This window comes from Crocodylus porosus, unplaced genomic scaffold, assembly GCF_001723895.1.
Source record: "Crocodylus porosus isolate Cpor-Errol unplaced genomic scaffold, CroPor_comp1, whole genome shotgun sequence".
Lineage (NCBI taxonomy): Eukaryota > Metazoa > Chordata > Crocodylia > Crocodylidae > Crocodylus > Crocodylus porosus.
Window position 1 is genome coordinate 42,523,660 of NW_017728906.1, and position 14,445 is coordinate 42,538,104.

Consider the following 14,445-nt stretch of genomic DNA (forward strand, 5'->3'; position numbering starts at 1 on the left):
CTCCTGGCCCTTTAAAAAAAACACAACAAATACCCCAACCCACTGGCTGCTGCAGTGGCCTCGGAGCTTCTGGGGCTCGTGGAAGAGCCCCCCATGCAGTGTGGGACAGTGGGGGGCAGTGGGGGTTGCCCCACCACCGGGCAGCAGCCATGTGGTTTTTTTTTTAAGGGCTGGAAGCTGGACCAGGTGAGGCAGGTATGAGGGGGCTGGGAGAGCAGGTGGGAGATAGGGAGCTTGTGACAGAGCCCCCCATGTGGTGTGGGGCAGTGGGGGGCAGCAGGGATCGCCCCCCCGCCTCTCCTTGGACCGCTTTTTTCCCCCAAAGAGCCAGGAGCTGGGGCCAGGTGGGTCTGGGAGAGTGGGCAAGAGATTCAGAGATTCAGCTGATTCGGCTGAATCAATTCGGGACAGTGATTTGAATCACCAAATCTAATCACTGTCCCCTGAATCGGCCGAATCTGAATTCGAAGCGAATACTAGTCGCTTCACACAGGTCTAGTATTTTTCTGCTTGTACTTGAATAGGAAGCTCAGTGATGCTCACCGTATTTCTTCTTTCTGGGAGTCAGTGGCCTTTTGTCATTTTGCTTCCCTTTTCCATACTTCTTCTTTCCCTGTATTCAATTTCCACATTAAAAGCTCAAAATTGTCAGTTGTTGGAAACTGAGTGGGCTTTGTATTTCACAGGATCAGTCCTTAAGTTCTGTCTTACATTCTTCTCCATGATGTTTTAGCTAATCTGTTACTCCCTTCACTTTTATTTAACGAGCTGTTCTTTTTGTTTTTGTTTTTCACCTTGCTGGTTGAACCAAAGAATAACAAAAATTGACCTGCACTGATTGTCTGTCTGTGTGTGTGTGTGTGTGTGTGTGTGTGTGTGTGTGTGTGTGTATTTCAGAGTTTGGATCACACTCAAGAGCTTTCTGACCTTTCTTTGTCAAGTTCTTTGCTTTTTAAAAATTAAAATTTGGTTAGCATCTAACTGAACCATGCTTTGAAATGTTTGATTTAAACTATTGAGCTGAAACTGTTTCTGAAAAAACTTTTTTGGTATTTATTTCTCCCAAATTCAAATTCTGCATTAATTTACAAAGAGCTTTGATGCCAAAATTTGGCCAAAAAAAGTTTAGTTTGAAATTTCATCCAGTTCTATATTTAATATTTCTCTCTCTCTCTCTTTCTCTCTTTCTCTGTGGGGTAAATCATCCCATACGGAGCTCTTTGCTGCCATAGATAAATTGCTACCGGGTACCCCAGTTTTCTGGTGTAAAGCCAGCTTCCGTATTCTGTACTAAGACACTGTTACATCTATAAATGTATTTTTATAGACATACCACCTCTTCTGCATTCCTTAAATTTCTTCCTGCTTCTTCCTCTTTCTTCTCCATTTTTCTTTCTTACCGCTTTCTCTTTTCTGTGTTTTATTCTATGATCCAGTGGTTCTCACCTGCAAAATCCAGAATCTGTTACTGCTTCTTGATCTATTTTGGGTCTCTCCCTTTTGTTATTACTCACCTTTTGTGTGCAGCTTTCTTTTTGGCCTCATTTTTAACAGGCTTCAATGTTTTAACATTTTTTTTTCTTCCTAGCATTGTTCTTGATCTGCCCCTGCAGGGACTTGGGACCATCTATGAAGTTAATGGAAGAGTTAATGAGGGAATGTAAAGAAACACAGGAGACACTGCTATTTTTAGCATGTCTCATGTTATGTAATACTCTTTTTTTTCCTTTGAGGTATCTCTCAAATAGAATTTGGTTGTACCTGACATAATTCGCATTTCAAACTGTTCTACAAGAAGCAGATACAGATACTGACTTTTCAGTGCCTATGCAAAAGAATGAATCCTTAGGACACCTGATCTTGTGTTCTTTGTTTGGAAACAATTCCCATGGAAGTTAATTCAAGTTTTGTCTGAATAAAAACTCCCTGCAATATCAGGCCATACTATGTTGAATTATACCTCTTGCAAACTGCAGGCTATTTATGTATATGTTGTGCCAAACATGATTGTGTGAACACTAGTACTTCTAAAGTACAAGATGATGGGGAATACATCTGGGGAAGAGAGCTTGCCTCCCAACTTCTTTTCCACAAGTAATGTCCTTCAGTGTTGATTAAATAAAATTGATTCCAGTCTCTTTTTATCTTATCTATGACTTTTGTAAGGAGCTTGTCACTTCAAAAGATAAGTGTTGATACCACACCCATGACTGGCAAAGGGTGCCCACATTTTCTTCTTTGTGCTCAGTTGTGCCTTCCCCCGTGGCACTGAGAAGTAACTGTGAAATGTTTCCCTGTTTGGCCATGCTTACCAGATGGCGAAGCAAAAGGAGGTCCTGGCACAAAGCAGTGCTATACAGCTCCTACTGCAGGGCATTTTCAGGAGCAGCACAGTACAGCCCTTAATATGGTATATTATTAAAACTGAGCTTAGACTCTTCCAGCCCAAGATGTCAGTACTAGGATTCTTAGTTTCCTGAACTGCCTCCTTATTTCACCCTACTTTTAGACATCATGGAGAAATACAAGTGATGGATGGCTGAGCAGGCCTTGCATATAATTCATAGTTTCATAGTTGATAGGGTCAGAAGGGACCTGAACAGATCATTAAGTCCAACCCTTTGCCATGGGCGGAAAAGAATGCTGGGGTCAAACAACCCCAGCTAGGTGATTATCTAGCCTCCTTCTGAAGACCCCCAAGGTAGAAGCAAGAACCACTTCCCTTGGAAGTTGGTTCCAGATCCTAGCCACCCTGACTGTGAAGTAGTGCCTCCTGATAGTAGTGCCTGAACCTACTCTCAATCAACTTGTTGCCATTATTCCTAGTTACTCTGGGTAGGGCCTCTCGCATTCCCCACTGGTCCCCCCTGGTAAGTTTATAGACGGCTACCAGATCCCCTCTCAGCCTTCTCTTGTGGAGGCTGAACAGGTTCGGGTCCTGTAGCCTGTCCTCGTAGGGCTTGCCCTGCTGCCCCCTGAACATGCGAGTGGCCCTCCTCTGGACTCTCTCCATGCTGTCCACATCCCTCCTGAAGAGCAGTGCCGAGAACTGGACACAGTACTCCAACTGTGGCCTGACCAGTGTTGCATAGAGGGGGCGGATCACTGCCTTGGACCTGCTTGTGATGCATCTGTGGATGCATGACAAGGTGAGGTTAGCCTTACTGACCGCATCCTCACATTGGTGGCCCATGTTCATCTTGGCATCAATGATGACTCCAAGATCCCTTTCTGCCTTTGTGCTGATGAGAAGGTAGTTCCCCAGCCTGTAGGTATGCTGCTGGTTCTTCCTTCCCAGGTGCAGTACCCTGCACTTGTCAGTATTAAATCCCAACCTATTTTTATCCGCCCACCCCTGTAACCTGTCCATATCTAGTTGTAGCCTGTCCCTCCCTTCTAGTGTGCCCACTTCTCCCCACATCTTAGTGTCTTCCGTGAATTTGAACAAGGTGCTTTCCATCCCCTCGTCCAAGTCGCTGATGAAGATGTTGAACAGTGCGGGCCTGAGGACCAAGCCCTGGGGGACTCCACTGCCCACATCTCTCCAGGTCGAAATTGACCCATCCACCACCACTCTCTGGGTGTGGCCCTCTAGTCAATTTGCAACCCATCTGACTGTGTAGGCATCAATGCTTAGTTTTTTAATGAGAATGGGCTGAGAGACAGTGTCAAAGGCCTTCCAGACTATGCCCACCACATAGTCAATCTACTAGTTGTTACAGCCTGTATAATCATCAGTAATGTCTCTTCCCGTTTCTTGCCACTTGCTGTTACTTGAAAACTGGCATTTTAAATGACTTTCAGCGGACTATCTGACCATTGATTCAAAAATGTATACAGCTGTAATCATAACTAGAACAGTGCAGGAAAACTGCTCTTAAATGACTAGGATCATGGAATCAGAACTCGAGGTAAGGTGATCTCTTTTATTAGACCAACTAGACTTTTGAAAAAAAATTCTTTAATTGCAAGCTTTCAGGCATAAGCACCCTTCTTCAGGCATAGGAGAAAAGATTGTAAAAGTTCTCCTGGGTAGAAATGAAAGTTCATATTTCATGGAAGAATTGAAGGTGGTAAAATCTCCTGTTTGGAACAGCTCATTTTATATGCAGATTAGGCTCAGAGAAAAGTTGGAATAGTCGGTTTACTTCTAAGTTGTTTGCTGGTAACGAGGATGTAGTCATATCTTTTTCTGGTTATGATGTCTCATTTCACAGATAAGTAAAAAGATAGAAGGCTCTCCTGGGCCGGCTTTTCTTATGTAGTGAGGTGTATCTGAGCTCTGTGATGAGGCTCTGTGATAATGCAAATTACCTCAAAAAAAAGCAGGAGCAGGGTCTCAGGTTTCAGGTGGTTAAGCTTGCTTCCTCCTTGTAAAATTATGAAGATTTCATTTAAAAAATCAGCTAAAATTCCATATCTTCCATGTGTCAGGTATCCAGGTTGGATCACATATGATAGCCTTGCTCAAACTGTGTTCAAGTTTGTAGCTTTTTGTAGTAGGTAGCTTTTTGTAGTAGAGTTTGTTTGGTAGTCTGGTATTGACAGGGATTTCCTGTTTTTAGTGTGTTAGAACCAAATGGAGTGATGTCTATATAGGACTTAATGCAGGGGTGGGCAATTTTTTCAGGCAGAGGGCCACTTACTGAGTTTTGGCAAGCCATCAAGGGCCACATCACAGGCAGCCAGGTGCAGATAAATATTAATTTTCTAATCTTTTTAGGGGCCCTGTGGGCCAGATGGAATGCCCTGGTGGGCTGCATCCAACCTGCAGGCTGCATTCTGCCTACCCCTGACTTAATCCAAGACTGGGAGCTAGAGACTCAAATGTTCTAGTCCCGTTTCCAGGACTGCCTTGCTGTGTGGCCATCAGTAAAGCACTTAAAGTCATACAGGTAAAGTAGGTGCCAGGGTAGGCTACCCCAGTGGTTTTCAGCCTGTGGTTCTCAGAGCCCTGGGGGTTCACAGACTATGTCTAAGGGGTTCTGTGAAAGATGACTACGATCAACAAAAAGTATGTGAATACTCACATCTAGAATTCAAAGGCATCTGTACCTCCATTTGAAATTTCCAAAGGGGCCTGCACCTCCATTTGATTTTCCTTTAGGAGTCTAAAAATGAAAAAGAGCACCCCTTCTGTTGAGGCTGGGCCATGGCCCAGCCAGGATTACAAGAGTAATGGGGCCAGAAGGAAAACAAGCAAAAGACAGCCTGACTCTACATCCTTGTGCTTACAGTGCTTGGTTGGGAAAGAGGAGAATGGGGCACTGATGCCAGGACAACCTCTGCATTTTACATTTTTAAGTCATTAGATAAAGGCTAGATATAATCCTGAGCAGGCAGTATGAGTGACTGGACACGCCGAATTCTGCAGCTGATTCAGTGACAGGGGTGCCAGTGGCAGCATGGAGTCACCATGGCCGCTCTGCCTGGCTCTGCAGGGCCCCCCCAGAGTGCAGGGCCTGGGGTGGTTGCCTTGATTCGTGCCCCCCCAGGGATGGCCCTGCATTTGCAGCATAGTCCCAGATCAGCCAGAGCAAGTGCAATGTGTACTGGATCCAGCATGCAGGGGGCAGCTCTGTGGGCCTGATCCGGCCTGCCATATGCCATTCATTCAGCCTGTGGACCAGCCCTGCACTACTCATCTGGTCCTGTGGAGCTGATGAGTTTGATATCCCTGGACTAGATGACCTCCTTAGGCCCCTTCCAGCTCTACCTGTCTATGATTCTAGGTCAGCATGATAAACTCCCGGTGGTCCCTGGTTAACTTTTAGTATCAGGCCCCTGTTTAGAAATAATGATAATAATAAACAAAAAATTACCATTTTCGGGCCTCCTTTCTGTCTGGGCTCTGGGCAATCACCTGGTTTGCCCATGCCTGTGTCTGTCCCTGTTCTAGCTGACCAGATGCAATCACTGTTTTGGGTTCAGGCATCTCATTTTTAAGCATGCTGAAGCCTAAGTTTGAAGTGTCCAAGTGACCAGGTTGATTTTCCCCTGAAACTCCTGATTGCTAAAAACAGGATATTGCCTCCCAGGGGCTTTGTGGAGATTACCTTCATGTCTGTGCAGCCCTGCATAAGGTCTAGGTCTTATGACAAGCTTCCTCTTAGAAGATTTCATACATCTCTTAGGAGATTATGAACTTCATTATAAAATGCTTCGTAGACATTTTGGGTCTGATTCTCATTGACATGAATTATACCACTCTGGCAATCACCTATGTACCCTTTAAGGCTGTCTTACATTTCCAGAGAAGTACAAAGGGACGTTAGCATAAAATAGGAGCCAGACCCAAAGGGTATATAGGCATATCTAGATCTGGCACAGGGTCAGGATCTTCAGCTTTGCTGATACTAAAGTGATGACTCCACTCAGTTTCTCAAGTGTCATCAAGACCTCAGAGAGATGCAATATGAAAGCAGGGCTCGGAATAAGGGACCCCCAGGTTTCAGCCCTGTTTGCTTGCTTTATGTTGAGTAAGGGCCTAAGGGCTTGCATACTGCATGTAGTGCTCAGTAAGCTAAGCTGAGAATTTACAACTCACAAGCTCCTCTGCAGTAACTCCTGGCAGCACCGTGCCTAGACTCCTGATAGCCCTGGCTGACTTTTTAGTATCAGGCACCCCTTCGCCTAAGCTAATGATGATTATAATAATCGGACAACAGACAAAAACATTGCCATTTTTGAGCACTCTTTCTGTTTGGCCCCACCCATTTTTGGCCCTACCCATGCCTGTGTCCAGTCCTGACCCCTGGGGTGGACAGTCTTAGGAGAAGTTTATACCACATGATTGTGCCAGAGTGGGATGTGCCACATTGCTTTGTGAACCTCGCCTTCTAAACCTTAGGCAGTGCCTGAGTAAATGAAGAAGAAAGAAAAAGTAGGTAGGGATTTATTATTTACTCACTCTCACAATACAAGAACTAAGGGGTCATAAAAAGAAACAAGTTGGCAGCAAGTCTAAAACTCACAAAAGGAAGTCCTTTTTCCCACAGCAGGGAATTGAAGTGTAGAACTCATTGCTACCAGATGTTGTGGGAACTGACAGTTTAGCCAGTTCAGAAAGGGATTGGACAAATGCTTGAAGGAAAGGGGCATCAGTAGCTGCAAGTGAGAGAGGAACAGTGGCAGAAACCCTGGTCATACCCCAAAATCCCCCCACCTGGTCATACTGCCTCTCTTGCATGCATCCCTGCCTCTGGCTTCTTTATTATTCATTCCACCCAGGAAGAGCACTCACCAACTGCAGACGCCTCCTCAGCCTGACAAAGGGTGTTTGTACCCGAAAGCTTGCAAAAAAGAATTTTTCCACCTATTTGAGTCGGTCTAATAAAAGATATCAGATTTAACCAAATAACTTTGTCCTTAGACCAACACAGCTACAACCTACACCCCCAGTCATACCCAATTCACTCTCCCTTTCAGCATCCCTGCTCTGCCCCTGTGACAGGCGGGATGGACCTATGGTCTGACTCAGTAAAGGGCAAGTTCTTATGAGCCTTTTGTGGCGTGTACACTAAGGTGGTTATGCCCATCTCCTGTTTGGCCGGCGGCACGGGCAGAGCAATGCGGCGTACCTCTGGTGTTATAACTGAGTGGTAAAAGAAAGACCCTTAGGCTTCACAGCGCTGCCTGCACTGCATTTGCTCTCCGGCTCATTTTACGGGGAAGCTTTTAAGCCTGAGGAAAACAACAACAAAGGAGGAGCCCCGCAGCGACTTCTGCAGCCGTTGGCTTTGACGGCCCCGGAGCTGGGCAGGGGCTGGACCTCTCCGGCTGACACCAGCTGCTTCCCCGCCAACACCAGAAGCAGCCAAGAGCTAGTTCAGCTCCAGCCTCCTCAAGGAGGGCTGCATCTGCCGCCCGGCTCGAGAGGCACGATCTGGGAAGGCGCAGGAGAGCGGCGCAGGCCTGAACCCAGGTGAGGCGGCGGCAGAGGGCGGTGCCTGTCTCCGGGCGGGCAGCAGCGCGGCCCGGGGGCGGGAGGAAAACAAGAGCACGTTGAGCGGAGAGGCGGGGCCCGCCTCCCGCCGCCGCCCAGCCAATCAGGCGGGGTGCGGGCGGTGCCGGCCGGGCAAGCCGGCGGCTCGAGCCCTGAGCTGCGCCTGGTTCTCCGCCGGCTCCTCGGATGCGGCGCCCCGGGCACATGGCGTGTCTGGCGGCCGCGCTCTCCCTGGGCAGCGCGCTGGTGAGGCGAGGCCGGCTGCGTGCGCGCGCGCATGCCCGCATATGTGCATGTGTGTCCGCGCGCGCGCCTGTACGGGGGTGTGTGTCTGCGTGTGTACATGTGTGCGCCTGGGTGCACGTGTGTCTCGGAGCATGTGGGTGCGTGCATGCATGTGTGCACGCGCGTCTAAGAGTGTCTGTGTGCGTGCGTCTTGCACACGAGTACGCCTGTGTGTGTACACATGTCTACGTGTGTCTGTGCATGTGTGTGCGCACGGGCGCGTGCACATGTGTCTGTGTGCGTGTGTGCGTCTGTGCTTGAGTGTGTGCAAACACGCGTGCATGTATGTGTGTCTTAAGCAGCTGGGTAGCTGTGGGTTTTGGTTTGTGTCTAAAGCACATCCGCAGCACACAAGTGTGCTGTGGTTTGGACCGGTATAAACAATTTACCCAGGGGCGGGGCAGGTGTGTGTGTTTCTAGGGGGAGGGGTGTGATTCTTTGCAACCTGGTTGTTGCCGTTTCACAAGTAAAGGCTGTCTTAGAGTCGTGGGTGCGTTGGGGTTTTTTATGTTCATACACAGCATCCCAGATTTGAAGTCAGCTGCACATAGCTGGGGTTGACCGATAGTTACCTCTTGCCTTGAGCTAATAAGAGGGGATTAGACGGGTTTTTTCTGAGCATGCTCTGTTCCCCACAACTGCATCCTGTGACTTCAAAACAGATTTGCGGAGGAACATATAACCTCTCCAGCTCATTATATAAAGCGTTTGGTGTAAGTAGGAAAGAACGAAACAAAAGAGAGGTGTTTTGGATGAAGTTGGTTGGGAGGAGAGAGACAGTAATCTTTTTTTTTCCTGCTTTGAATGGGAATGTGTTTGCTCTGCTTGTTTGTACAACACCAAGCTGTTAAAACCTCAGAAGAAACACTGGGAAGTAACCAGTGTGAAACTAAGGTGTAAGTAGAATCTTTGAGAATATTTGGTCTCTATAGCTGTGTCATATAGGCACACATTGAATTGTATGTCCTATCTTGCTTACTTTCATCAGTGGGTGTTCAAATACATTTCAGTTTAGTCACAGTCCTTTCTTAATCTAAAATAATGGATTTATATAGGGCTCATTTGAATTTGCTGCCATTGGACCCCAAGACAATCAGGCCCATTTCTTTTGGAAATTTGAAATAGCTCTGCAGCTCAAAGTCTTGCAAATCCTTACTCAGATGAGTGGTCTTTGCTCACAGAAAATAGCCCCTAGAAGATGTGAGAGCATGATGCCTGCAATTAGCAACTCGGTGCACAGCCATCTTCAAGGATGATTAAATAGCTCAACTTGCTTTTGAATTTTTGTATACTGGGTATCAGCTGATAAGCTGATTTAGGTGTCCGGAGAAGAGGTGGGCCTAAAATTTTTGGAGTGATTAAGGGGGCAGGAGGAGGAATGGTCTTAGTTTGAGAATTACAGTGCTTGTCCCTTTTGTAAGCCAAGCCCCTTTTAAAAGGGTGTCACGGTGGGTAGTCAAAACAAATCTCTTGAAAAAGACAGATCATGTGAAAAGGTACGTCCGGAAGATACTTACAGAAATGCCTGTTGTTGGTATGCTGTTTCCTTTTCATTTTTGTGCTAAATAAGGAAGCACAGTCAAGCTAATAAGTTTAGTTATGAGGTCTTTCATATAACCGTGCTCAAATGGCACGTTGTTATTGTTGTACACTTTAAGAAGTTAAGTTTTTCTTGGACACCTGAACTTGTTACTTAATTGAGAGCGTAAGTAAAGCACTCCCTGCAGGACATTTAGTAATCTGAAATGAATTATCTCCAGAACTGCAGATTGTATGTTCTTAACTTGAATAAATTAGCTAATGAGTGAGTACCTGGTGGTGGTTGGACTTCATCTATAGACTGCTTCTTCAAGGTTCCTCACAAGTGACTGGTAATGAACAGCACCATTCATTCAATATATATGGGAAAAGCACCAGAACATGACAGAGAAAAAAAAAGAAAGCAGTGTGACTTCTATACTAGGGAGGAAAGAGGGGTTGGAGGAGATGGTGGGATGACCCACAGCTTTTTTTTCTGAGGTCGTCTTCTCAGTGAGCAGTGAATCACTGCTTTGAACACTGGTATGGTGCCATCCCTCTTATGATCATTTTCACAGTCATTGAGGTTGATGGGCCAATGTAGATACCTTGAAAATCCTGATATGCACTGCTAGTGAAACATAGACATGTTTTTCAAACCAGGGTAACATTAACAAAGTTAGAATATGGATGGAAACTGTGCTGGGGAATTTGCCGTGTATTTGTAGCTAGATATTGGGATCCTCTGAACCTTCCAAAATTCTGCTTAATTGTAATTGGGAGAGAGAGGGAGGAGTTTCATGTGGTCTCCTACAATTCCCATTGATGTCACTGGTTGTTGCTCATTCAGGTCACATGAATGCAAATTGCCTCAATTCTGTGTGAGCCTCTTGGTATCATTCTGAGCGACAGTGAAAAAAGCCGATGAGTAGTCAACTGTTTGCTCTTTCCTCTTGAAATTAGCTTCATAGAACCTGGTTGTATAGACAATGTATTGTGGAAGTGCAACTGTGAACATCCTTCCTATAATACCCTTGTAGGAGAACAAGATCTAAACCAGTTGTTTTACACGTTTATATAATGCATGGAACACATCCCTCTTTGCTCAAGGCCAATCTTAATTTGAGCCTTGTCTCAGAAGGATAGAGGGCAAATTTTGTGTGGGAAGTATTCTGTCTGCCTGATAGACTGCTATATAGGCAGGTGTGGGATTCTCGGTTGTGTGCGCTTCCCCAGAAGTACCACCAGAAATTTGTAAACTTAGAAATAATGCTCTTTTAAGTAGGTAATTATGCAATGACATTTTGACTTACACAAATTTTTTATTTCCATATTACTTAGTGAAAGTTGTGTTTGTTTGTTGTGAAGTTGAGTACAACATTAAGGTCTTAGCGTATTGTTTGTAGCCTTAAAGAATAGGCAATGGGCAAACTGGTGCCAGAAGAAGAGTCTTGTGGTTGCAGCAAAAGGTAGCAAAAGAATGGGGAAATCTGGCCTCTTTTTTCACTCCTACACTATACTGCCTCCTCACATACCTAGAGACAGGCAGGACATGGACCACAGGGAATTTTTCTTTACGTTCTAGTGCGCTGGATTAATATTTTAAAATTCCTTTGGGCAAATGGTGTGAAATGTGTTCCCAAAGAAGAGTTTGTCAAAGTTGTTTCTGTTTCTTCCTTCTGCTTTCTAGAATGCAAGCAACTCTGCCTCTGCTGTGATGGAACCAAAGTCAGTGTGCGTTTCAGTGGATGAGGTGGTCTCCAATGCCATGGATAGCCAAGAGGCACGGCTCCTGAATGGGCACATAAAAAAGGTGGACAACATGCTGACTGAAGCCCATCGTTTCTCTTACTTACCGCGGAGACCAGCTGTGAACATTGTGTTTAAGGAACTGTCATACTCTATCCAAGAAGGACCATGGTGGAGGAAGAAGGGTGAGGAAAACTTTATGTCCCTCTATTTAAAATATAAGATAGTTGTTTATATCCCCAACTCTGGGGGTTACATGGTGATAGCTTTCTGTATGCAATAAAACAAAGGAATACACTAAGGTGCTTCCTGTGTCTTGTTGGCTGGGGCACTTACTCCAACTTGCACTGAGTTTTGAAGTTTTTTGTTGGGTAGAAGAAATCCCTAAGAGCATGGAAATAGATCTCTTTATACTAGTGTGGTCTGCAGTTTTTGTTAATTTATAGTTGTGCTTAACTTTAACATGGGCAGGTAGAGATTGGAAGACTCAAGAAACCTTTCACTACTGTCTTCTTTCCTTCTGTTGATGGACCAGGCACAATAGCTATCCTGATCTGGAAGGAGCAGAGACGTGGCTTCCCCATACTATGGCTGAGTGTGCAGATCACCTCAAAGTTGTGCAGGGAAGAACTTCTCTACTCCCTGGCATATGGGGGAATACAGGGTTTCCCATCCAGAGATATTGCAGCATTCCTCCTACAGCTCTCTTGGTAAGCAGGGACAGGATTGTGCCTGCAGATGTACCATCTCTCCTAGGGCTACCCACATGACAGTCCCATTTTGAACTATTGTGAGCCTAACAGGTCAGTTCTAGTGTCTGAAGAAATTTAGCTGTAATGATAGATATAAATAGACAGTTAAAATAAGGGATTTTCACTTTCGTACAAAACAAGCGCTCCCTGGAAATAGCCAAAACAATAATACTTGGCACTTTTGATCCAAGGTCAAACAATGAATTTATAGCAGTGCTGGGAACACAGAGTAAATCTCCTGACACACTCTGTGAATCAGTCTGCCTCTGCCACTGAACAAGAGACTTCTGTGCCCAAATTGAAGACAGAAAGACACAAATCCCACTGACTCAGCCAGGCAGGCAGGCCTTAACAGGCTCGTGGCTGTGATCAAGGGAACAGCGAGACTCCCATGACTTCAGTGAGGCAAAGATTCCATCTGATCTAGGATTCTTTTTCTGAAGTACCAAGCACCTGTAACTCTGTATGAAGTCCATATTGAGTATCCGTACCTCCCATTTCTTTAAATCCATTGTACCGATAGTTTTAATGTGGCCCAATAATGGGAACACCCTCCCTGTGACATGCCCATTTACCTCCACACAAGTCTTGAATGAGGAGTGGCTATAGAGCTGGGTCCCAGCACAATTGAATGGTATGCTATACTGCTTCAGGAATATTGTTTTCTAGTGAACTATAGAATGTAAACATTGCATCTGAATATCTTGTATTCTTGTTAATCCAGTGAGAATTTGGCTCAAAAGCATAGTCACAGCAGGCATGATTTTCCATTGTTAAAAGTCTTCCTAATTTTTTTTAGGATATGGGAGGCAGTGAAATCGAACAAAACAGATCAAAATGATAGTAACGTATAGCTAATTCTCTTTGCTCCCCCCTGATTTTACGACCTTTTTTTTTTTTTTTAGTTGTTGGCAATTATCTAGTAAAAACACCATCAATTTGGTGGGGCTCCTTTGGGAGGAAATAGTAGTATTTGCAAAAACTTTAGAAATAACAGTGGGAAGTGGATAGTGTCGCAGCATTTACATTTCCTAAGAACTTAACCTCAGAACCCTACGGAAGTCTGAGAGGATTCTCGTTTTTTAGGTACAATTTTGTAAATACTTGTATGAGTAACTTTGTTTACTGTACATAAGTAAATGGCACCAGGATTTTACCTTAAATCAATATCCATACGTTGCTTTGCTTAATCAAAGTATTGCTTAACCCCACTCCCTCCCAAGAAAAAGAACGAACAACTCAAAACAAACAAGCAAACAAACAAAAACAGCTTATTGAGTCCCAGTCATAATCTTTGGTGGTAGGTAAATATATTAAACCCACTTCATGGATTGAGAGAAACTGAGTTATAATGGACCGAACTCTGTATAGCTTTTTATTGTTAAGGTCTTTTAATCTTAGATGTGAGTGTAATATGCAATTAAATTCAGTACCATTGTCCATCTATTTTGCATTTATTTTGTACAGGGATACACAAGGCAGAGGAGGAAGAACTGTGCTGCATTTTCTAGAGCAGTTTGGTAGTTTTCATATTAGCAGTCTCTCTGGAGGGGAGGAGCAGGAAGAGTTATAGATTCCCAGGAGCAAATCCTTATGAAAGTCAATATGCCCAGGAGAAAATATTAAGTTCTTAAGGAGACCTTCATGTACTTAAAAGAAGTAATTACTCTTCAAGGAATGGTTTCTAGTAGCAAAAATTGGCACGGGTGTGTCCTTTTCATTGTTTCCAAAAAGCTGTCACTGACATCTTATTTATATTTTGACTTAATCTACACATCTCTGACTACATCTGTTTTTTAAAGCTTTCCCTTAATTGCTTAACAATATCTACTGCTAGTTTCTGAGAAGCCTACTTAACTGTTACAATAAACTGGGTAATGGACCACGTTTTAATTACCTAAAAATGTTTGGTTTGAGGAAACATTAGAACATAGGCCCCCATCTTATAAAGACATGGACATATGCATAGACCAGTTGCTAGACAGATTCCTTCCCTGGTATAACTTGGAGCAGCCTCCGAAGAACTGTAAACTATTCCGGCTGCCAATGGTGTCAAAGTTTATTCTGCTAGTTAGGTATCAGCCAGAGCATTAAGACCTTCTAGAGTAGTGGGGGCCAACTTTTTAGGCAGGTGTGCCACAAATTAGCCTTGCACCTTCCCTGAGTGGCACTTAGATCCACTTCCTCTGTGTGAGT

General features: G+C 44.7%; 1 protein-coding gene across 1 annotated transcript in view; it reads left to right on the top strand.

Moving 5' to 3' along the window:
* The first annotated feature begins 8,099 nt into the window (after window positions 1-8,099).
* The window catches only part of ABCG1 (ATP binding cassette subfamily G member 1), a 64,764-nt gene continuing 58,418 nt past the window's right edge, over window positions 8,100-14,445 (top strand). Inside the window, exons 1-2 of the mRNA XM_019528985.1 lie at window positions 8,100-8,191; window positions 11,439-11,682. Of these exons, the coding sequence (XP_019384530.1) occupies window positions 8,132-8,191; window positions 11,439-11,682 (304 nt within the window). The 5' untranslated portion in view covers window positions 8,100-8,131. The remainder of the gene's footprint in view (window positions 8,192-11,438; window positions 11,683-14,445) is intronic.